Source organism: Elephas maximus, chromosome 26 (genome assembly GCF_024166365.1).
Source record: "Elephas maximus indicus isolate mEleMax1 chromosome 26, mEleMax1 primary haplotype, whole genome shotgun sequence".
NCBI classification, from domain to species: Eukaryota; Metazoa; Chordata; class Mammalia; order Proboscidea; family Elephantidae; genus Elephas; species Elephas maximus.
The window spans coordinates 1,009,305-1,033,696 of record NC_064844.1 but is presented as its reverse complement, the minus strand read 5'-3'; the positions used below and the strand labels follow the sequence as shown (position 1 = coordinate 1,033,696).

General features: G+C 39.8%; 1 protein-coding gene across 3 annotated transcripts in view; it reads right to left on the bottom strand.

Moving 5' to 3' along the window:
* USP34 (ubiquitin specific peptidase 34) overlaps positions 1 to 24,392 on the bottom strand; it is a 251,301-nt gene that overhangs the window by 25,488 nt on the left and 201,421 nt on the right. For all 3 annotated transcript variants that reach the window (XM_049870361.1, XM_049870360.1, XM_049870359.1), the window contains exons 52-68: positions 22,623 to 22,676; positions 22,410 to 22,505; positions 19,045 to 19,109; positions 18,876 to 18,951; positions 18,747 to 18,794; positions 18,558 to 18,623; positions 16,390 to 16,470; positions 13,207 to 13,292; positions 12,649 to 12,817; positions 12,467 to 12,541; positions 10,962 to 11,113; positions 7,445 to 7,493; positions 7,259 to 7,363; positions 7,135 to 7,179; positions 5,679 to 5,783; positions 4,534 to 4,681; positions 971 to 1,605 (exon numbers count right to left, since the gene is read on the bottom strand). In XM_049870361.1, coding sequence (XP_049726318.1) covers positions 971 to 1,605; positions 4,534 to 4,681; positions 5,679 to 5,783; positions 7,135 to 7,179; positions 7,259 to 7,363; positions 7,445 to 7,493; positions 10,962 to 11,113; positions 12,467 to 12,541; positions 12,649 to 12,817; positions 13,207 to 13,292; positions 16,390 to 16,470; positions 18,558 to 18,623; positions 18,747 to 18,794; positions 18,876 to 18,951; positions 19,045 to 19,109; positions 22,410 to 22,505; positions 22,623 to 22,676 — 2,055 coding nt within the window. The remainder of the gene's footprint in view (positions 1 to 970; positions 1,606 to 4,533; positions 4,682 to 5,678; positions 5,784 to 7,134; positions 7,180 to 7,258; positions 7,364 to 7,444; positions 7,494 to 10,961; positions 11,114 to 12,466; positions 12,542 to 12,648; positions 12,818 to 13,206; positions 13,293 to 16,389; positions 16,471 to 18,557; positions 18,624 to 18,746; positions 18,795 to 18,875; positions 18,952 to 19,044; positions 19,110 to 22,409; positions 22,506 to 22,622; positions 22,677 to 24,392) is intronic.

Sequence of the window (24,392 nt, the reverse complement as noted above, 5' to 3'; positions counted from 1 at the left end):
GCTTTGAACCTCTTTTGGTATTTGATACATTCACTATCTTTCCTACATTACAGGTCTCCTACCATTCTCGACTGGAAATTATTCTTTCTGGGTAAGAGATTTTTATAACTCACTACATCGTTTTATAAAGGACAGTTTAAGTAGGGTTCTATTTTAGCAAGGAAAGAGTGTAATATACACTTCAAGGGTACCAATATTTAATTAAATACTCGTAATTACATTCAATCACTCTTAAGTAAGTGCTGAACGCCTCGAAAAAGCACCCTCCCTTCCCCTATTTAGCAAATGACTTCCCATATTCCCCTATTAGCACTTTGCTGCGTTTGGGTTAACAACAGCTTCCCAGATTTACACCCTCTTGGTGTAATCTGAGTTTACAATAGAGTGTAAGAGACAACAGTGAAAAGAAATACCCAGAAATAACATTCTACATGGAAGAAAAAACATTTAATATGAAATGTGCAAATAAGTCTATAGAAAAAAAGGGAGAAGATTCAGACTGCATATGCTTGTATTCTGATAGACCTCTTAACCACTTCGTTCATTTGGACACAACTGAGAAAAAATAGGAAATACTACCATCTTAAGATAAAATGTTGTCTTAGCATAGCAATGTAGATCTTGATAATGAATATCTCATTTTTAAACAGTCAAGTACCCATTTCCCTAAAGCTGTACCACAAACCTGTCTTTTTACTGGGTAGACATGAAAGATGCATTTACAAAACTACAAATTAAAATAGGTAAGTTCTATTAGAGATAATAAAATTTTTAACTTCAATGTAAGAAAAATTACCCACACCTTTATCAACTTTGTAACAACATAGCATTCCACATGTGTATTCCGGAAAACAAACGTGTGCTAAGTTTAAGGAAGAATGCTTAGATTACACGTCTGCATTGTCAGCACTGAAACAGGGACTTCCCATCAATTTGAGGCTACAGATACAAGACTTATCGTTCTACTCACTCCAGGATACTGGCTGGCATGTGGTGTCAGGTTCTTAAAGGCCCACTGGATGTTCTGGTGAGAAGCCAGCTGTCGTGTGAATGCAGGTGACTGCTCACAGCAGAGCCTCAGGATGCCGTAGTAGGCAGGCAGCATCCCACGGTTAAAAAGCACCACGTCCTGATCATCGTGGTCAGCAAGGATGTAATTGAAGGCAATGTTCTTGGTTACCACTGGGTTCTGGACAATAAGGCGGATGTTCTCTGGACAGTCGGCACACACATTGTACCAAAAGGAAAGTAAAGCCTGTTTATTGTGATTTGTAGCTATTGCTGGCTCAGAAAGCTTAGGCTGGAAAAGGTTCCACAAATCCATGAAATACGTGGAAAACATCAGCTTCTCAGTTTTGGAAATTAAGCAGTAAGTCATAAAGCTAAAATAGGGCACGAGCTTTGTGGTGCCATGGACAGCAGCATCAACGTAAAGTTTGGCTCTTGAGAGCAAACCAAGGAGCACATTGTAGACCTGATGCAGGACTACTGTTGTGTCTGGGCTGAGTGGAAGGTCGCGGGTCGGGATGTGCAAAGACCTCGTTGACCGGAACATCTGGCGGAATGAATTGCTTGGTATAAGGGACACCAGAAGGTAAGCTGCAGCTATAAAATGTAAAACAGAACTGTCAGATCCTGACAAGATAAAGACAGACCGAAGAGCAGTCGCTAGACACAGGGCCACTCTTCCCTTTAATAATTTAAACGAATAAAACCAAAGGACCTGGAACATGTCTTCTAGTATCTTTGTGCTTCACCACTGGTGCTGAGAGATTCCAAGCAGTGATGGAGACGACGCCCTCAGCTCTGTCATCATTTTTTAGGTGGTGACAACGATAGCATTAGCAGAGTCAGTTTTTAAACCTTTTTTGTCTTAGTCTCCCCCACCCCAAGATGTGTAATTTTCCCACTCATTTTATCACCTCCTTCCTTCCCAGAAAACAGTGTGGTTTAATAAGAGGTCCTACCAAAGGATTTTCTGGTCAAATCATTTCATGTTCTGGGTCTTACTTTTCTTTCTCACTTACAAAATAAGAATGATGGTGAAACATACTTAAATTTGATTATCATGCAGACAGAATGAGCTCTTCTGTATAAAACTCTGGAAACCCTGGTGAGGTAGTGGTTAAGAGCTACAGATGCTAACCAATAGGTTGGCAGTTCAAATCCACCAGGCACACCACGGAAACCCTATGGGGCAGTTCTACTCTGTCCTATGGGGTCGCTATGAGCTGGAGTTGACTTGACAGCAACGGGTAATGGTAATGGGTAATATAAAAGTACTTTGTAATATTTAAGATTATATATACACTAATCATAGAACATTAACTTTGAAAAATCTTCTAGGCTAACCCTGCACTCAACTAGGAAGAATGTCCCCTTCAACATACCTGAAAGATATTATCAAGCCTATGCTGTAGTTTGGAAAACCTGGTGGCATACTGGTGAAGAGCTAAGGCTGCTAACCAACAGGTCGGCAGTCGAATCCACCAGGCGCTCCCTGGAAACCGTATGGTGAAGCGCTACTCTGTCCTGTAGCTGCTATGAGTCGGGACAGACTCCACAGCAATGGGTTTGGTTTGTTTTTGTCATGAATGTTAGGTGTTAACAACTGGCTAAAAACTTTTTTTTCCCCAGCGTAAGTTTTTTGTTTTATGGTCAGGAGTCAGGATGTGAATACCAATCAGCACACGTGTCAGCGCTTACAAATATACCATCACTGTGGGCTAACTAAACAGGCAGGAAAAACTAGCCATCTGTGTGTCCTCTCCACTGAAAGGTGCTTTTCTCCACAAAAAAGAAGAAAGAAAAAGAAAAAACCTCCTCCTTTACATTGGAGCAGAATGGAGAGCCCATATGCCTCTGGCCCCGTCTCTCCCACTGCTGACACCTTCTGTTACTACGGTGCACTGGTTGTGACTGAGGAGCCATGGCTGGCACGTTACCGTTCACCAAACTCCACACTTCATTTACATTTCATGAGTTTTGCACTAAGGCCCTTTCCTTTTGCTCTAGGAGCCCAGACAGGATACATTATATTTAGCCTCCATGTCTCCTTAGGCTCCTCTTGTCTGTGACAGTTCTCAGACTTTCCTCGTTTTTCATGACCTTCAGAGTTCTGAGGCGTCCTGGTCAGGTATTCTGCTTGATGTTTTTCTCATAATTAGGTTATGAGTTTTTGGGAGGGAGAGCACAGAGGGAAAGTGCGTTCTCATCACACTTACCACATCAAGGGTATGCTATCAACATGACTTATCAGCAACGGTGTTAACCTTAATCACCTGGATGAGGTCCTGTTTGCCAGGTTTCCCCACTGTAAATTTACCCTCCTCTTCCCCATATTCTCCACTTTGGAAGCTGGTCACTAAGCTCCACCTTCTGGGGATGAGCACTGACATAAATTATTTGACACTCTTCTGTACGGGAAGCCCCGGTGGCACAGTGGTTAAACATTCGGCTGCTAACCAACAGGTCAGCAGTTCGAATCCACCAGCTGCTCCTTGGAAACCCAACAGGGCAGTTCTACTATGTCCTACAGAGTCACTTGACAACAGGTTTGGTTTTTGGTTTTGGCTCTGTATGGAGGTTTGTTTTACCTTTCCCATTTATTTATTCAATCGTTTATATCAGTATGGACTCACGGATATTTATTTTATACTTCAGGTTACAATCCAGCGCTATGTTATGTATTTTGTTGCTAAAGTTATTCCACCTTTGGCCACTGGGAATTCTTTCAGGTGGCCCCGTGTCCCCTCGACATACCTCCACTGCTTTCTCTATGAGCACTTCCTTACTTTCTGGCTCTACAAGATGCAGGAGGCTCATCTTGTCTACTTCCTGCTCCAGCCCTAGACTCAGCTATTTCTCCAGAGAGGTGTGATTTCTTTTGCTGAAGACCGGTGTTTGGAAACCAAGATCTGAGTGCGAGATGTGCTCGTTGCTACAAGGGTGTCACTGCTTCTAGGCCTGCTCAGCAGACAACGCTAAGCTGGGAATATGTTTTTAACGATTAAAGAAAATTTAAAAATTAACCTATTCTGATTATTTCTTTGAATAGTCTCAAGACTGAACATATTCTATGTATTTACAAGCAATTTTCTGTTTTGTGAAACAGCTATTTGTAGTATTTGTCCACAACCTTTTGTATAAGATTTGTTTATCCCTTACTGGCCTGTGTACAATAAAGATGCTTATAATTTCAACAAATATTCTCTCAGCTTGTTATATATGTCTTTATTACTATTTTACTGTTGGCCTTCCTTCTCAAGAGTTGCCCTGACACTCTATCAAGCAAGAAAACAAAAATGGTGATGTCACCCAAGGAAAAACACGGCTTTCTATCCTAACACTGTAGGTGTTGTAAGTAAAGCACTGTCCTAAGTTTCCACATACTGTTAACTTGGCCTTTAAGGACACCTCCGAGGGCCTTAGCATTATACAACAACAGGCATATCATGGCTGCCTTCAAAACATAACAAAACAAAACTTGGAACAACAACAAACGATTTGTTAAATTCTGAATTTTTGACTTACAGGTCCTGACTCTAGGATAATTGTGAGCCAAAAGAAACCTCTCGACCCAGTTTTCCATATTCTGTAGGACCCAGCTGTGTGCTAGTTTATTTCGAGGTGTCTGCACTGCCAACCAATCCAGGCACTGAGAAGGATTGTATTCAATCACCTACAAATAAAAAGAGCTTAAGGTCAAGAAAAGAATATAAAGTTGACTGACTGAGCAGTTCCTTTCTTATTCACCTTTGGTGTGTGCTACTGAACATTCACAAATAGGCTTCTTGAAAACCTGAGTCTAAAACAAGTTTCATACATGTCTTTCCCCACCCCCCAGTTTCTAAGGCTACTTACATTTATCAACAGGCACTCTTTAGGAAAATTTGTCATTAGATTAGTTTGTGAAATAAATCTAAAATAACCAAGGACAAGTATGGGAATAAAATGACTTTTAGGTCTTGTTAAGTTTATAAATGTATTTAAAAGTACTTTTTTAATTCTCTAAAGTTTCTCATCTTTACTTTTCTTATTCTATGCCCAACCTATTACTATAGGTAAGAATGAAAAGTAGCTTGGAGATTTTTTTCATGGGAAAAAGGAATTAGGAATCTAGAACAGGGGCCAAATTCTGTGACTGCCTGTTAAGTTTTACTGAAACACAGCCATATTTATTCATTTACATACTGTCTATGGCTATTTTCAGGCTAAAACGGCAGTAGTTGTAACAGAGAAATGTGTGACCTGTAAAGTCTAAAATACTGTGTGGCCCATCAAAGAAAAAATTCACCACCCCTGGTCTAGAGGATAGGATTTGCCAACACACACTAAGAAAAAATTGTGTGACCTTCGCCATAACTCAGCAAGACGGAAAGTTGTTGGCGCTTCCACTACCATTTCTGTCAACAGCATAAATCACTTGATCTACTGGTGTTTCTACGGCTTCTACTGCCTTATGGACTCCTTTTTCAGGGTGGGAAATGAGAACCTCAGATTGGCTGAACTCTACCAGGAAGTCTTTAAAGTATCTGGAGCTTTTCTCCTCCAAACCTTCTAAACCAAAATTCCCCTTCTTCCCCAGACTCGTGACTTACTAAAACCATTCTGTGTTATCTAAGTAAGACGAGACTGGTATTTAAATGGTGATGATAATATAAATACTAAAAACTTACCTCCCATATCCTCTGCAGAATGTAAGATGCAAAGGGAGGCATTCCCGGAGGCCCACCAGCAAACTCCATGAGCATAGTCAACAACTTAAAGAAAGGGTTGGCTGCCTGCAAGACACACACCACTGCGCATTCAGACCTATCTGAACACACCTCTTTCAGTGGAAAACACACACACACCCTTTTCTACATCAAACCCACTGCCGTCAAGTCGATTCTAAGTCAGTCATTCTTCCATACACCACATTTAAATCTCCGGTGCGAGGTGAGGAGCCCTGGTCGCACACTGGTTCAATCACACGCTGTCAATCAAAAGATCTGCGATTCGAAGCCATCAGGGGCTCCAGGGGAGAAAGATGTGGCAGTCTGCTTCTGTAAACATCTGCAGGTTTGGGAACACCATGGGGCAGCTCTACTCTGTCAGATAGGATCACTAGGAGTGGAAATCAACTCAACGGCAGTGGGTTCAGGTTTGGAGCTAAGTTAGCAGAGCTCGGCACTCCTGCAGATGAACCTAAACCACCGCTGAGCTGCCAGGTTAGCTACGGGATAAAAGTCAATTATGTGGGCGTCACATGCAACAGAATACCGGTCTTCTTCTGATGTCAGATTTGGACATTTTATTTGGAAAAAAAATTAATACTTTTGTTAATGGGTCACTCATGTTCTACTGAAAAACTCAGATGAAAAGTTTCCTGAGGGATAACTGAACCTGAGTATTGTTAAAGAGTGCTGTCGGCAGTTCAAATCCGCCAGGCACTCCTTGGAAACTCAATGGAGCAGTTCTATTCTGTCCTATAGGGTCGCTGTGAGTCGGAATCATATTGTTAAAGTAGCTGTAACATTTCCATTTTGCAAAAACACTTAATTTTGTACAATACTGTATTCTATTTTCCATATATTACTCAATCTTTAAGGAGTCCTAGTGGCACAACATTTAAGCGCCCGGCTGCTAACCAAAAGGTTGGTGGTTCGAACTCACCCAGTGGTTCTCTGGGAGGAAGACCTGGCAATCTGCTCCTGAAAAGATCACAGCCTAGGAAAACCTATGGGGCACCTCTACTTTGTTACTGGGGCACCTCTACTCTGTTACGCAGGGTCGCTATGAGTTGAAAATGAACTTGATGGCCCCTGACAACAACATGTCAACCTTTTGCAGAGCTCTGGCTACTATACTTTTTTTCTCAGGCACAGACGATATATGCTTCAAGCCCAACTATTTACTTTAAAGCTCAGCATCTAGGTGGCACCCTGATATATTCCACTTACATGTAAATTTACATTTTTATTTGTGTTAACAAGACATGAAGACTTAATTTGTTATATTCAAGTTATACACTTAAAACATATTATGAGAAAAACCTTGATAATTTTCTTCAAGAATCATTAGAAAGGTTCACGTGAAAGTGCCATCAGCACCGGTAGTTTACAGCACACGAATTAACGAATGTCCACATACCTCAGGAGTCAGCTTTGCTATTGACGTGAAAAGCATTGACACGATCTAAAACAGAAAAAGGAGATTTTCAGAATATTCTTTTAAAAATTACCAAAAATCTTCAAAACTGTGTCTTAGCACTTACATGTTCTGCAAGTCGATTATTGTATCGACAGAGGCTGAAAATCAGATTGCAAGTCTGCCGTATGTTGATGCCATCACGAATGTGTTGAAACAAGAAGGGAAATCCCTGTTAAAAGCAGAAGTTGTTCATTTAAGAACTGTTACATTTCTGTGAAGATCAAATTGTCTAATAGGGAGACGGTGTTACCTTGCCTCCTGTTAGTGCTGCCATATCGGTCTGTGAGAGTGTCAAATGCCTGAAAGAAAACACTGGTTGAAAGAAGTTTTTCTTCTCTCTGTACTACCTCACAGCTATACACACTGTAACACACACGACAACTGCCAGCTCAGTTATAACGGCACCTAAACCACCATCACAAAGTGATGTCCTGCTAGCTAGACTTGCCTGCTGGACATCTTCCAGGCAGTTTGAGATTCCACAGTGGATACACGGAAGCCTAAATCCACTTTCTTTCTTTTTAACTGAGTCAGTATTTTGGTATGTTATGGTAACACTAAACCAGCTGCTGCCGAGTTAATCCTCACTCTTGGCGGCCCCATGTGTGTCAGGGTGGACCAGTGCTCCAGAGGGTTTCCAACGGTCGATATTCCAGAGGCAGATCATCCTAGGCCTTTTTTCTGAGGCACCTCTGGGTGGACTTGAACCTCTAACTTTCTGGTTAGCAGCCGTGCCGGTTAACCTTCTGCATCACCTAGGGACCCTGGTAACACTATGATAGGTCTAATTTTACTTGGAGAGTTTTTTTTGTGTGTGTGTGTGACATGAAACCCTTCAAAACCAAACGGACTGTTAAAAAATTATTAGAGTTCTACCTCCCAGTTTAAATTTACATCCTTCTTTTTCAACATATTATTATCGGAAATTTCAGACACCAACAAAAATGAAGGAGTGGAAGTATTCCAACACTCGGCTTCAAATTTACTGACTCATGGCCAGTCTGGTTTCATCTGCACCCTCTACCTACTCAAGAAGGGGCCCTGGTGGCACCACAGTTAAGTGCTCAGCTGCCAACCAAAAGGTTGGCAGTTCGAAGCCACCCAGAAGCTCTGTGAAAGAAAAACCTGGCAATCTGCATCCATAAAAATTACAGCCAGGAAAACCCAGTGGGGCACGTCTACTCTGTCACATGGGGTTGCTATGAGTAGGCACTGACTCCGTGGCACACAACAGCAACCTACTCAATACATTCCTCCTGGATTACTGTGAAGCAAATTCCAGATACCACATTTTGTTTTAAATATCTCAGTATGTATCTCTAACATATAAATTTCAGAAACATAACCATAGTACTATTAACAAAACTAAGCCAACAGTTCGTTACTATGATACAATAATCGGTGTACAAATTTCACCAAGTTCCTAAAAAAGAGTTTTTTAACTTATTTGCATCAGGATCCAAATAAGGTCCCTATGCTGTAATTCACTGATGTCTCTTAAATCGATTAACCTATTGGTTTCCCCTCACACTTTGCTTTTATCTTGCATTTTATCTATTGGAGAAAGCAGGTTGTTTACCCTATAGAGTTGCCGCATTCTGTATTTTGCTGACTGTACCCTTATTGTGTTGATTTCACATGTTTCTCTGTCCATATTTCCTGCAAACTGGTAGTTAGATCTACAGGTTTGATCAGATCTGGGTTTAACCTTTTTATCAGGAATGTTTCATAGGTAGCACTTTCACCAGGAGGAGCACAATGAGGGGTTGTCTCTTTTTGTAATGTTATCAGCCAGTGATGATCACTGCCTAGATTCGTTATTTCATCTGGGGGTGCGTTCCTTACTCATTTATTGGTTCAAATGCTTCTATGACGGAAAATGTCCCCTCACCTACCATTTGGTTGTCATGAGGTGTATTCTTACGGGAAGGATAAATGCATGCTCGTGCTCCTTTATTTATCTGTTTTCAAAATAATGACCCGCTCCCTCGGAGCCTCCAAAGGCTGCCAGTAATTTTTTTTTAATTTTGTTTTTAGGTATCATTATGAGCTCATGGATTTAAACATCTTGGACATGAATCAGTCCACTGCAGTTATTATCGCAATGACTGATGCTCACATTGTCCAACCTGTAACCAGCAGGATCTCCACAAATCGGCTCGAGTCGTGTCAGAACAACCTCAACAGTGTCTGACAGCCTATCTGTTTTCCAGAACAACATGTTCCCAGGCTCCCTTATTTCCTACTCCAGACCTAAATTCGGCCATTTCTCCAAGGAATTCTGGTTCTTTTAGTGGTTAAGTGATATCTAATCAAAAAAACCCAAACCCACTGCCGTCGAGTTGATTCCGACTCATAGCGACCCTGCAGGACAGAGCAGAGCTGCCCTACTGCGTTTCCAAGAAGCGCCTGGTAGATTCGAACTGCCGACCTTTTGGTTAGCAGCCACAGCACTATCTCATATCAATAATCTGATTCAAATTTAGTTATAAAGAAGTTATGTAAAAACCTTATAACTTAAAAAAAAAAAACAAACTTTATACTTGAATCTTTTTCCTTTTTGCTGAAAATCTTGGGTTTCTAATGACATTAACATTTACTTACTTGCTTTATTCTATAATATACATATAAAAGTTTCAAAATAATTCCAATTTATTTCTAATAATATGATTATTAAAAAGTTTAGGATAATTTTGCAGTTTGTTTTGTCCTTCATGTAAACTTCACTAGGAATTTACAGTTAAACTAATGTGTTTTAAAACCACTTCCAGTAATTCTCTGGTGGCTAGGCTGTCAGCTGAACACTGTATTTTTTTGCAAATAATGCCCCCAGGTTAACAACGTGACCACACATACAATGTGGGAAACGTAAGTAAAACCGTTCTGGCATAGCACGCCCATGCATATACCGTGCAAGTCTTGTGCCATTTCCAAAACTGAATTTCGGCCTCATTCACCCATCCTCCCACATTACATCTGTTCATCTTCTTTCATTTTGTTCATTTACTTTAGTCTCCTGCTAATGTGTACAAAAATAGTCCAAAAATGTTATGCTTGATCTTAACTGTATAATAAAGGTATAAGCCACGGTGAAGAAATCAGGGACTGAGTGTGGCAGTCCCCAGTAACCGGAAAACAAACAATGGAAACTCTGTTTGCTTCTCTTAAGGCAGTAGTTACAGCACACTGGCTCAGCAGCTGAACGTGGAAATACCAGACCGTCTGAAGTGAAACCATTAGGTAACGTTAGGTCTGCTTATTTCATCGTTTAATTATGCCTTCTTAGTGTTTAATTATGTCTTTAGAGATCTCTCCCGGGTAGTACAGACATATTCCATATTTCCTTTTTGTGTTCCCCCAGCTGTACAGCCCTCTACTGACTGGATGTCCTGTTTGACAGGCAGTTGGTTTGTTTCCAGCCGTTTGCTTTTACAGATACCGCTTCAATGAACAGATCTGCACACACATCCTTCTGAATTTTTGGCAACATGTTTTTAGGGCAGAATCCTAAAAGTGGGGTTGTTGGGTTAAAGGTAAATGTATATGAAATTTTGCTGGATACTTTACTATAAATTTCTTCAATGTACCTCTCTAACATGACTGAGGTAAAATAAGCTTTGTACTTAAGCCACAAGAGTTGATGAACGGGGTGCTATTATTTTTAAGGAATTAGTGATAAGAGCTACTGAATTAAGAGTGCTAAGACAATTATGTAAAAGCAATAAAATCAAACATGCTTTAGCATTCTGAATATTAAAACATTTTACCTTTCCGAGCGAGACTGTTCAACCAGAAGCGCAACTAACGCTATCATTTTCTCAAGTGCGGCTGGTCTGTACTTTTCTTCTGCCAGAGAGAGAATGTCTTCTTCCTCCTCCTCTTCCTCCCCTTCCTCTTCCGATAACACTTCAACCTGAGGCTAGAAGGGGACAAAATTCATTTTCAGTGTGGTATGGATTCTGGTCTCATCTTGAGCACAAATAACTGGACTGTTTTATTTAGCTGTCCAGGTAGCTGGTGGTAGGAGCAAAGACCATGGAAAACAGCCACTCAGAGGCCTGACTGCAAACCGTCTACACCACATTTAGGAGCATTTAGACTAACTGGGTACAACTGTAAAAACAGTGATTCTCGATATTGTGGCTATCTCCCCTAAGAAGGTTAAATCCTTTAACAACTTCACTTATAATCAAATTCCTTGAAAGACAAACCAGGATCAAAAGTTATGTATGATAAAACAGTATTTCCTATATAATAAAAATGCTAGTTACACAAAAGAAGGAATCCTTATTTACAGTTTCCAAAAAATACAAATAGTAGGTATTTCAAACAGGTATTCACTCGTGCTTTGAAACTCAAGAGACTAAAGAGATTTTATAACCTAACTAAACAAAAGACAAGCAGTGTAAGTGGGCAGCCTTGTTGGCTGGAATTGGAAAATTTCATTTCTGTGAAATGCTGGAGCACAGTGGTTGCGTTTTAGCTTGGAATCTGACAGACCAAGAGACAAAGCTCAACTCCCTGTAGATCCAGAACAAGCGAGGTTCTCTAAGCCTCATGCTCCTTGAATGTTAAACAGAGATAAAAACGGTACTTATTCTTGGGGTTACTGTAAGAATTAAGGGAGACAGGTTTAAGTCGATGCAATCCAGTGCTGGTCGTTACGGACAACACGAAAGTTACGTAAAACTCCTATATTATGAACAGATCAGCTACTTGAATTTTTAGAAGATTCCAACAAACTTAACAGCAAAGGGCTTAAAAAATACGATCATGGGAATGCCAAAAATAGTCAGCAAGACAACGCGCTGCTGCTAGGACCACAAAGTAGATGGCCCCTCGGCCAAAGTTTATCTGCTCTGTTTCAGTGTCCTGCCAGTGTCCTACTAGTGTCCTGCTGGTGAAATTTATTGCTTGACTGTTTCTTCTCTTGCTCTGTGTATTAAAATTATATTAAAAACATTAAACAACCTTAGGTCCTTAACATCTAACATCAGGGCTAGAAGGGATTTAAAAGAGTCCTAATATATAATCAGAGTCCTGCTGGTGCAGTGGTTAAGAGCTCGGCTGTTAACCAAAAGGTTGGTAGTTCGAATCCACCAGGTACTCCTTGGAGAACCTATGCGGCTCTGACCTATAGGGTCACTATGAGTTGGAATCAACTCAATGGTACAGGCTTGGTTTGTGCGGAATATCTAATGACTTTCCGTGATTACAAACAATTGAAAACAGAACTTCTATAGTTCCCGATACAATGCAGAATTGTACTTACATTTTCAGGCCCTTTGGTTCCCATGTAAAAATGTACCATTGTAGATATGGCTTGTAATGAAAGCAAAAACTGGCTCTAAAAATAAAAAATACTGATTTAAAAATATAAAATAAAAATAGTTTCAAGTCCTAAGTATTGAAAACAGGTACATAATTCATGAAATAAACGAGATACAGTCTCACCTCTTCTTCACCCATTTTGGCAAATTCATAAAGAAAGGCAAAATATTCTGTAAGATGTTTACTGTGAGGTTTTACACCATGTTCCATTATTAATAACAGAGTTCTCACAAATCGAGTGACACATGAACGACCACCAATATCTTCTACTGAGGCATCCATGTCATCTGACCTGAAAACACAATTTAATATAATCTTAGGGAACGTATGAATTCTGCTGAAGACGCTGTCTGAGAAATTTTTTTTAAAACCTGCATTTACCTCTTTTATCTTTGTCGTAATGAAAACCAGTAGCAATAATATTGGTAATATGTTTGATTCAAATTATTGTGACTGGGTAAATTAAAACAAAACAGAAAAACTAAGTCATGAAGTTATTTGTAGATGATTTTGAAAACACAATTTAAAAAAGAAAAGACTTCCTGTCATGACTTGCATTATTGGAGATATCTTCAAAGAGAAGAGCCTGAATATCTCAGAACGGTATTTAAAAGTGCTCTGTAGTGCTCTGTAGGCAGGTTATCGGAAAGCTCACGCACGCACTTTCCTGGGCGTTCTTACCCATCTTCCACTCCTGGCTGTAGGTAGAGGTGCGCGTGCACAGGTCTCAGCCTCTGAATCACATGGATACACAAACGCTGGAACATCTATGAAGGAAACAGGAAAACCATATGAAGCAACAAAGCTACTGAAAAAACTACATGACTCAAAATTCTCTGCCACCTATGTATATTTTGCCCAGATTGCCTTTTGCCATTCTAAAGCTTTCCTGGAGTTTCATCCACAGACTGAAAACATGAGGCAAAGTCAACTTGAAAAGGAATATTCAGTTTTATAACATGGTGCTGTATGCCGTCGAGTTGATTCCGACTCATAGTGACTCTACAGGACAGAGGAGAACTGTCCCATAGGGTTTCTAAAGTTGTAATCTTTAGGACAGCAGATTGCCCCATCTTTCTCCCGTGGGGTTGCAGATGGGTTCCGACCACCGACCTTTTTGTTAGCAGCCAAGTCCTTAACCACTGCATCACCACGGCTCCTTCAATTTCATAATAGAGGAAAATGATGACAGACTAGTTTCCATAAAAAAAGATTACAAAAACAAAGCTTCACAAAATGGTCTGAGCTAGTGGAAGATAAAGAGAAAAGAAGATTTATCTTCCATCTTACAAAAGAGGAGTGGGGTAGGGCTGCTACTTATCAGAGAGCCAATGCCTAGGAGAAGGAAATACGACTTACGTTTATCCCGGAAAAACATAGATTAGAGACGGTTGGGGATTCTCCAAAGAATGTGTACAAATGGCCAATAAAGTACATGGAAAGACGCTCAACATCATCAGCTATTAGGGAAATGCAACTCAGAACTATGAGATACCACTTTACATCCACTCAAACTCATTTAAAAACTCATCACTGCCATCGAGTGGATTCCAACTCACAGAGACCCTATACGACAGAGCAGAATTGCCCCCGTAGAGTTTCCGAGGAGTGACTGACTGCTGGGTTCAAATTACCAATCCTTTGGTTAGCAGCTAAATGGTTAACCACTATGCCACCAGGGCTCCGCCAGGAGCCTAAAATGAAAAAGACAGTAACAAACGTTGGCAAGGAAGTGAAGAATCTGGAAACTGGAATTGGGATGTAAAATGGTGTGGATGCTCTGGAAGGCAATCTGGAAGCTCCTCAAAAGGTAAAACAGTTTCCATGCTGTTGCTGGGTGCCATCGAGTCAGTTCTGACTCACAGCGACCCTGGGATTTCCATATAACCCAGCAATTACACTCCTAGAAATACATCTAAGAGAAATGGAAACAGATGCCCACACAAAAACTTCTGCGTGAATGGTCACAATGGCATTACTCATAGCAGCCAGCAAGTAGAAACAATCCAAATCCCATTAGCTGATGAGTGGATAACCAAAATGTGGGATACTATTTGGCAATAAAAAGAATGAAGTACTGAAACACATAGTAACATGGATAAACCTAGAAAACATGTTAAGTGAAAGAAGTCAGTCATAAAAGAGCACACACTGTATGATTCTGTTTGTTATGACATGCCCAGAATAGGCAAATTCAGAGAGACAGAAGGCAGGTCAGTGGTCGCCAGGGTGAGGGAAAGGGAAACAGGAGCAACAGTGAGTGGGTATGGGGCTTCTCTTGGAGGCTGATGAAATGCTCTGTACTTAGTCCTAGTGGCTGCACAATTCTGTGACTATACTAACAGCCACTAAAATTTACACCTTCAACAAGTGAATTTTATGGCAAAAGAGTTATGTCTCAGCAACAATTACAAAAAGAGCTCTGGTGGTGCAATGGTAAAGCGCTCAGCATACTAACCAGTCATCATCAGCCATGTGGTCTAAAAACCACTGTAAGAAAACAGAGTCTGATTTTAAATTCAATGAATACTTGTTAAATGGAATAAAAATCACATAAGGATTTTACTTCTAGCTGATGCTTAGCAGTTCAAATTCACCAGCTGCTTCACAGCAAAGACATGATAGTCTGCTTCCATAAAGATTACAGCCTTGGAAACCCTGAGGGGCAGCTCTACTCTGTCCTACAGGATCGCTGTGAGTCAGAATCCACGTGAGGGCAATGGAACAATACAAAGTGGTTTTGTGTCTTTGTCGGTTTGGTGCTGTTGCTGGTGGTTCCAACAGCCAACCTCTCAGTTAGCAGCTGAGTGCTTAACTGTTGCACCACCAGAGTGGCAAATTTGTGTCTTAGTGAATAAAAAAAACCTGTTGCCGCCAAGCTGCTTCCAACTCACAGCGATCTTATAGGACAGAGTAGAACTATTCCATAGGGTTTCCAAGGAGTGCCTGATAGATTCCAACTGCCTACCTTCTGGTTAGCAGGCAAGCTCTCAACTACTGCGCCACCAGGGCTAGTAATATTTAACTTTTCCTTGTCTAATCTTTGCAATAATTCAAGGAAAACCACTTGATTCATGTGACAGTTCAGAGCCAGTCACAGAAATGAGCTGTGTCCTATTCATTTAACTTTCAGAGCCGTTACCATGCCCTCCACGGTCAGAATATCTAAGGGTCTGAGAAACAGTGTAACCATTACGCAGGCAGAGTAGGATCTGAGAGAAATGGTAGTTATATCTTCATACAGTGAAACCTGTGTGAGCCGTAACTCAACGGGACTGCCTTGCTTCCTGGTCTTGGAAGTTTTCTACCTTTGACAGGGTGCAGTTTTATCACTTTTCTATCACTTTCTATTATTGGAAAACATCTGAGGGTTCCGTCTTACACAGGTTCCGGCTTTTGCAGGTTTTACTGTGTATCCAAGAAATATGAATGATTTTAATCCACTGGTTGGAGTGATAACTGATCTGCTAAAAGAGGCTGGTGAAGACAATAGCACAATGACATTTATGACAAGAGGGAGGTCTTTTCAAACTATTTTAAATGCTGGTTTAAGATATCTAAATAAACAAGCAAACCAATCAACCCACCCACTGTCAAGTCACTTCTGACTCATGGTGGCCCCATGTATTACAGAGCAGAAATGCTCCATATAGACTTCCTGGCTGTAATCTTTACAGAAGCAAACTGTCAGGTCTTACTTTCATGGCACTGCTGGGTGGGTTCAAACCGCCAACCTTTGCATTAGCCGTCAAGCACAAATCATCTGCGCCACCAGGGGCCTTATACTCACAGGCAAGTTTAGAAAAATTAACTCAGAAGCCACTTCTTTTCAAGTAAGTTTTTTTCAAATATATTTTTCCTTACCTGTCTCACAATTTGATTAGGGCACTTAATTAGAATCTGCATTGGCCACCAGTCATCATCAGCCATGCGATCTAAAAACCACTGTAAAAAAACAGTCTGATTTTAACATTCAACCAATACTTGTTAAATGGGATAAAAATTACACAAGGATTTTACTTCTAGTTGATGTTCCCATTATTTTATTACCAAAAAAGGTTCTTCAATTGTTAAAGCCCCAAATTTAAAATATCTAAGCTCATAAAAGACGGTCATCTCCTTAGGCAGCTCCGTGAAGCCATCTACATCACACACCTAACCTGGAGGGTGGTAACTTGTGGTTCTTTGTCACATCTCCATGGAGCCATCTACATCACACACCTAACCTGGAGGATGGTAACCTGTGGTTGTCACATCTTCATGGAGCCATCTACATCGCACACCTAACCTGTAGGATGGTAACTTGTGGTTCTTTGCCACATCTCCGTGGAGCCATCTACATCACACACCTAACCTGGAGGATGGTTACCTGTGGTTGTCACATCTCCATGGAGCCATCTACATCGCACACCTAACCTGGAGGGTGGTAACTTGTGGTTCTTTGTCACATCTCCGTGGAGCCATCTACATCACACACCTAACCTGCAGGATGGTAACCTGTGGTTCTTTGTCACAATTAAATGGAATACCATTTTCCTCAAGCTGTTGCTACTGTTAGCTGCCATCGAATTGATTTTGACTCATGGCAACCCCATGTGTGCAGAGCAGAACCGTGCTCCACAGGGTTTTCAAGGCTGTGAACTTTTGGAAGCAGGTCACTAGGCCTGTCTTCTAAGGCACCTCTAGGTGGGTTTGAATCACCAGCCTTTCGGCTCGCAGTCAAGCACTTAACCATTTGCGTCATCCAGTCTCCAAATTTCCCTTGGTTCTCACAAACGTCTGTGGAATTTTTTTCCTATTAATAACACATGATCTACATATGAATCATTGTCTTTCTGTTTAAGAAAAAAACAAGAGTGATCTAATCACCCCTCTGGTTCTAAATAACCAGTTTAAAAAAAAATGCAAGGGGCGGGGGAGAACAGAGGAGCGTGTTCCACAGCACCAGGAGGATGCGGTCAGCCACAGCCAGCGCAGGGAAAATTCTGAAGGACCAATGACAAAACGGCACGGAGGGAAAAAAAGGAAAGCAACTATACAGGTGAATGGAGACTGAAGAGGCCAGCAAATGTACAATGTGGCCCGTGTTTTATTAGATGACATTAAATAATCACTTCTGATTTTACCAGGAATGAATGGCATTGCGGTTACATTTTTTAAAATGTCCTCATCTATTAGGGATACATACTGAGTGTTTATGAATTAATGATATCTGAGTTTTTTAAAAAACACTTCGGCTGAAAAGAAAGCATAGGGAACAAGAGTAGATGAAAGAACAACGAAAGAGTATTATTTGTGGATGATAGATAGACACATGAAAGGTCACTTTATCTTTCTACTTTTGTGTGTGTTTCAAAACGTTCGTAATGGTTCAAAAAGTTATGCCATTGTGTTCGAAATTTACACTAATCAGCTTCTCCTATTCCAGTGCTACAACGTATAATCAGACGCCCTTTCAAACAGGAAAAAATCTTCAGCTATTTCCGTCCACTGCACACTATGCTGCTTTCTCCTGCCTCTGGAAATTCTCAGACTTGTACTTCTAGGGAAGTTTATACCACTTTGGGAGCCAATCAAAAATGATTCACAACATTAAAATGTCAACATAGTTAAGCTGTAATTACCTATGAGGAGGCTATCCTTAGTGACGTGTCTCACAAAATAAAACGGGAAGAGATAAAACTAGATATAAAGTGATCTATTGGGGTATCTTCTGACAACATTCAAAAGTAGTTAGGAAATGTCTAGAACAGCCTTGTGAATTTTCTGTGTTTTCCCCTTCCATTAGATGAGAAAAAACCCAAGGATTTTAAAATAACTCAATAATCAATTGCTTAAATCATACAACAGACTTGATACATAAATTATAACATTGTCAGCCATCAAGTAATTTTAGGAATGACTGGCAGTGGGATCCCTATGATTTACAACAGATAAAATTCTGCTGCAGTATCTCAGCTAAGAATGAAAGAAACACAAAACAAAAAACCAAATCTTAAGCTTTGCATCACTTGTTGAAGTATTCACATCACCTCACAAGCCGCTTGACTGTTATTAAACTGTTTGGTCAACAGTTCAATCCACTGAAGCATTGTGGGCTAGAAAGGAAAGAGGAGTCAGTCAGTCAGGGCATAAGGACTGTTAAGCTAACGAGAATAAAAAGCAAAGATATTTTAATAAATTACATAAATGACACAAAAATCCATAAATAAAACCCATACCTTTTCTTTTGAATGAATAAATGTCTCTAAGACAAAGGAAGTGCTTAACTGTAAGAAAAAATAAAATTAGCAAAAATTTTTATTTAAAATAGTCAATTTTGTCAAAATTATCTAAGGTTTACGTATTACCTTGGCAGTCATTAGGGACACAGCTTTAGGGTCTGGTAACGTACTGGGAATACAACTACACAACTGCCACATAAACCTGGAATTTAAAAAGAGTAACTTAAAATTCTTATGGAACAAGATTTTTAAAAATGTGTAACAAAAAACCAATTACTAAATTTACCAAACTTACCCAAAATACGTATGTTCAAAAATGTTCTTGTCCTGAAGAAACTGCATGTTATCGTGCCAAATCCACTGAAGAAAAAAACGCTAACATCACACCTCAGAAAGCAGCTTACTCCATTACATTTACCAACAGTTTTTATTAGTAAAAAAGACTTGCTCTTAAAAAACAGGAAAAACCCACATATTTAAAATTCATGTTCATCTGTTTCCAGGTATATGGAATATAAAAGCAGTACTCAACTTTTTTTTTTTTTAATTTTATCACTATTTACCTATCTCAAGCAACAAAGGTTTTTAAAATGCATTTATAAACATTTTGACAATTAAAAAAAAAAAAACTCTAATTTTGACAATTAGAGCTCTGGAATTTCATCTGTCTGAAGAAGAGCAAATATATAAATAAATAAAACCACAGAAGCCATTTTGCATTTTGATAACAAGAGAGGAGGGTTTTATATTTAAAAACTGGCAAAAAAAAAAAAATTTTAATTCACCTTGGCAGAACTAAGAGGCAATTTCTTAGTTTACACTGTAAAAATCATGAAAAGTTAGTATTTCCAACACTAGGCCTGCAGGTTCTTTGGTTTTTGTGTTCTTTTATCTCTCTGAACACCTTAAACGTGTTTTAAGTATCTGTCAGGCAATTCCATAAAACTACTTTTATCTGGAATGAATTTATGTTCTAACACTGATATTGCTGGCTATCTTTCTGCCAGCAGTACGTTTCTGCATGTTCTGGAATTTTACATGGTAGGTTCATTTTGATTTAAAGGTCCTACCTCTGTCCTCCATCTCTTCCTAAAAGATTTTCAGTGGCACCTCCACTTGCCGCCCCAGCCCACGAGTCCAGAACCAGGTCTTGTAATTGTATATTAGTGCCCCTGTTCCGGTGACATTTGGGAAACCAGAGACCTAGAATGTCTGCTTCAGAGTACCTGGTCTTTTAGTCTTTCTAGGCACACAGTTGGAAGGAAGTTGTAGCCCCCAGAGGAGTGTGAGAGCACTTGCCCACTCCCTTCAGTCGTGTTCCACACCAAGAGTCCCACTCCAAGCTTCTCGCGTACAGCAGTTAGCCTCGATCTAGAAACTGGGTCCTAATTTTTATCCCCTTAACCCCACAAGAGCCAAATTACTGGCCACCACTGCCTGCTTCTGGACAAGGGACAAGGGAAGCACCGTGGTTTCCACCAAGCTCAGCGCTTTCAGTTCTGTTCTATGTCTGCTCTGCAGAGATATTCATCTTGTTTTCTGATGGTCTCTTTTTACATTTTATCAATTAACACAATATGTGTGGCACTAGCTGGGAGTGTTCAAATGTGAACATACTGTACTACACTGACCAGAACTTGCCTAGCTGTTTTCTATACAACTGTCCAATCTCTAGTTGGGCCACTCTTCCTCCTACCTTCTCAACATTACTACCACAGTTCTCTTCCAGCTCCTAAAACGTGCACACAAATTCTGTCCTTCCTTGGGAGATTTATGCACGATGTTCTCTGCCTGGAGCAAGCTGCCCCATTAGCTGTCACGCTGAAGGTCAATCTCCTCAGTGACGCATTTCCTGACCACCTTCCCCCGCAACTCCTGCCAACCACCCTTTCTGAGCACTCCATTTGTTGGAGCCGTAACAGTCATTATAATTTGTAATGTTTATTTATTTAATCTATTTTATGATTCTACAATTTCCTATGTTACTCTTCAGGGAAGTCTGCTAATAGCTACATTTTAACTGTGCAGGTCTGAAAGATCAGATTCCAGTTTATATCTAAAACCTAGAAGAACGTTAATTTACACAGTGCTTTTTCATTTTCATTTTATTTTTCTAATAAAAGGTATATGCGGGCAAACCAATTTTACATTAATAAACTGAAACACAATTACAGGAAGAAATGGATGGTTTAGGTCTGCAATCAAGGATATTCTAACTTGGTTCAATTTATTTTTCCTGTTTCTGGACAGCAAAGGCCTGGGGCCCTCTTTCCTCATGAGGTAAACCAACAGTTCTCAAGGAGTGGTTCAGGGACCTCTGGGAATCCCTGGGCCCTTCCTAGGGGTCTACATGGTCAAAACTGTTTTCTTAGTAACACTAAGGAGTCATCTGCCTTTTTAACTCTTATTTTCTCATGAAAGTAAAATGAGGTGTTTCAAAGGTTACTTACTGAGTGATATCGCAACAAACCAAAGGCGCCAGTTACTATGAGAATCCAGCCACTTATATTAAACCAGATATTAAAGTGATTTCCAAAATATAAAACAGGGCCACTTGTATTACTGATTTGTTTTGTTTGGAAAATATTTATTTTCCATAAAATATATTATTTGTGTTAGCAAGTAATGGCTTTAAGTAAATTAATATTTTAAAATCTGTTTTAATTTCTAATATAGTAAGTATTGACAGATATTACCCACATCATAAAAAAGTTTTTTAAAGTTCTTAATAATTTTTAAGAATATAAAGGAGTCTTGAGACCAAAAAGTTTGAGAACTGCTGATGGAAACGAACAACATACATCATTCTTAAGGATTTATTTAAAATTTTACTTGGCTGTCATTAAACTGAGCAAGGTCTAGATTTTCCTGGATATCCTGGGGTACAAAGCTTTGCACTTATTGCATGCATACAGTCTATTTTATTGTGGTTATGAAGGGGTTGAAATAAATTTTTGTATAAATAGTAGATTTAAATCTAGTGGAGCCATCTGTACTCAGCATCTAATTCTGCTGGTATATCTAATTCAGGGAGTTGAAATAATACACGACTCTTGGCTTTTCATCACTAACTTATGTGAAGGTAAAATACCAGTTAAAAGTGTTTGTTCAGGGAACGAAATTCAGTCAGTGTTAAGACTTGATAGAAGTAGTACAAAAAAAAAAAAAAATCGCATAGTAAAACCTGAATTGTCTAAAAGGTCAGCAGTTCAAATCCACCAGCCACTCCCTGAAAACCCCATGGGGCAGTTCTACTCTGTCCTATAGGATGGCTATGAGTTGGAATCAACGACAGCAGTGGTTTTTTTTTTTTAAATTGGCCATCACAGTTTCCACTGCCAGCTGTGAGCGCTCATTCAACAATTTAAAACTACTTGCCCTAGGTGCTATATTCCACAGTCAGGCTCCTATTTATGAGCGCCTTCATTTTTTATTTTCTTTCATTACTACTGTTACATTTTTCCACTCCCTTTAATGTCATTCGTTTTTTATTCCCCAGACTTATCTCTGTAGTAACAAGACTATTTGTAAAAAGTCTTTTAAAAAGTCTACTCTAGATTATAGCTCCTAACTTTGCCACAGCCTGCTGTTACATTATTATCCCTTCCATATGTAATTAACATACTTTTAAACTGGTACCAAAGTCAAATTATCTTGTACCTCTAATAACTCTGAGGAAACATCAAATTTGTAGTCTCTGCCATTTTCTTCCTCTGGTTCCATGCGTTTGTAGAACAGCATATATGCACTGTGTGTCTTTAAGAGGTCAAAAAAAAAAAAAAAAAAAAGAGTATTATTTTCATTTTGTCAAGGTATAACCATAAAAACAGATAATACAGAAGAAAGAGTATTATCTATGGAAGAAATGGTTACCTTTTCAAAGGAAAAATCCATAAATTTATCTGTAACAGAATCATAGGTCTTGGTCTGTTTAGGAAAAAAAAAGTTCTCCTTGTTAAAAAATGGATTAAAAAATGGATGTACTCAGCTACGTTTATATATAATCTTTGTTTCATGAACAGCTACTTTATACTGTATCGCGACTCTGTGAACAGTTTCAAATAACATGATATTGATAAAAACCCTACGCTCTTGGAGGATTCTGGAAGGCATTATGCTGAGTGAAATCAATCAGTTGCAAAAGGACAAATATTGTATGAGACCACTATTATAAGAACTTGAAATATAGTTTAAACAGAGAAAAAAATATGATGGTTACGAGAGGGGGGAGGGAAGGACGGAGAGAGGGAGAGGAATTTTCACTAATTAGATAGTAGACAAGAACTATAGGTGAAGGGAAGACAACACACAGGACAGGAGAGATCAGCACAACTGGACTAAACCAAAAGCAAAGAAGTTTCCTGAATAAACTGAATGCTTTGATAGTCAGCGTAGCAGGGGTGGGGGTTTGGGGTCAATGGTTTTGGGGGACATCTAAGTCAATTAGCACTATAAAATCTATTAAGAAAACATTCTGCCTCCCACTTTGAAGAGTGGCGTCTGGGGTCTTAAACGCTAGCAAGTGGCCATCTAAGATGCATCAATGGGTCTCAACCCACCTGGAGTAAAGGAGAATGAAGAACACCAAAGACACGGTAATTATGAGCCCAAGAGACAGAAAGGGCCACATAAACCAGAGACTACATCAGCCTGAGACCAGAAGAACTAGATGGGGCCTGGCTACAACCGATGACTGCCCTGACAGGGAACACAACAGAGAACCCCTGAGGGAACAGGAGAGCAGTGGGATGCAGGCCCCAAATTCTTGTACCAGATTTAATGGTCTGACTGAGACTGGAAGGACCCCAGAGGTCATGGTCCCCAGGCCTTCTGTTAGCGCAAGACGGGAACCATTCGCCAAGCCAACTCTTCAGACAGGGATTGGTTTGGACTATGGGGTAGAAAATGATACTGGTAAAGAGTGAGCTTCTTGGATCAAGTAGACACATGAGACTATGTGGGCAGCTCCTGTCTAGAGAAGAGATGAGAGGGCAGAGAGGGGCAGAAGCTGGCTGAATGGACATGAAAATAGTCAGTGGAGGGAAAGAGTGTGCTGTCTCATCAGAGGGAGAGCAACCAGGAGTACACAGCAAGGTGTCTATAAGTTTTTGTATGAGAAACTGACTTGGTTTGTAAACTTTCACTTACAGCATAATAAAAATTAAAAAAAAAAAAAAATCCTGTGTTCTTCACATACTTGGCCAATTTATCCTAACATCACTCTTGGTACCTTTTTTGATTGAGAATGTAAACCAATAAAATTGAGATGGAGAAAATTTTACTACTACAACAGAAGAAAACAGAAAAGAAGAAGGTGTAGCAAGGAAAAAAGGTGGTCTGGGCCTAGGTTTGTAAGTGTGATTAGAAGCAGAAATAAAAACCAAATTTAAAACTACTTTTGCAGCACTGTTACAAGTAATAAAGTAGATTATTAAAATATTTCATAGACACGAAGCTGTAATTTATTTCCAGATCTCAAAATTTTCCCTAGGAGAATGCAGGACATGGACATACATGCCTCTGCCAGGCCTCCAAACACATTCTGAGTCTCAGAGTGGGAAGAATTTCTTGCCAACGAAATGACCTGTCAGCATATTAAACAGTGCAGCTCATGGGTGGCAGGGGAAGAAGTACCAGGAAAAG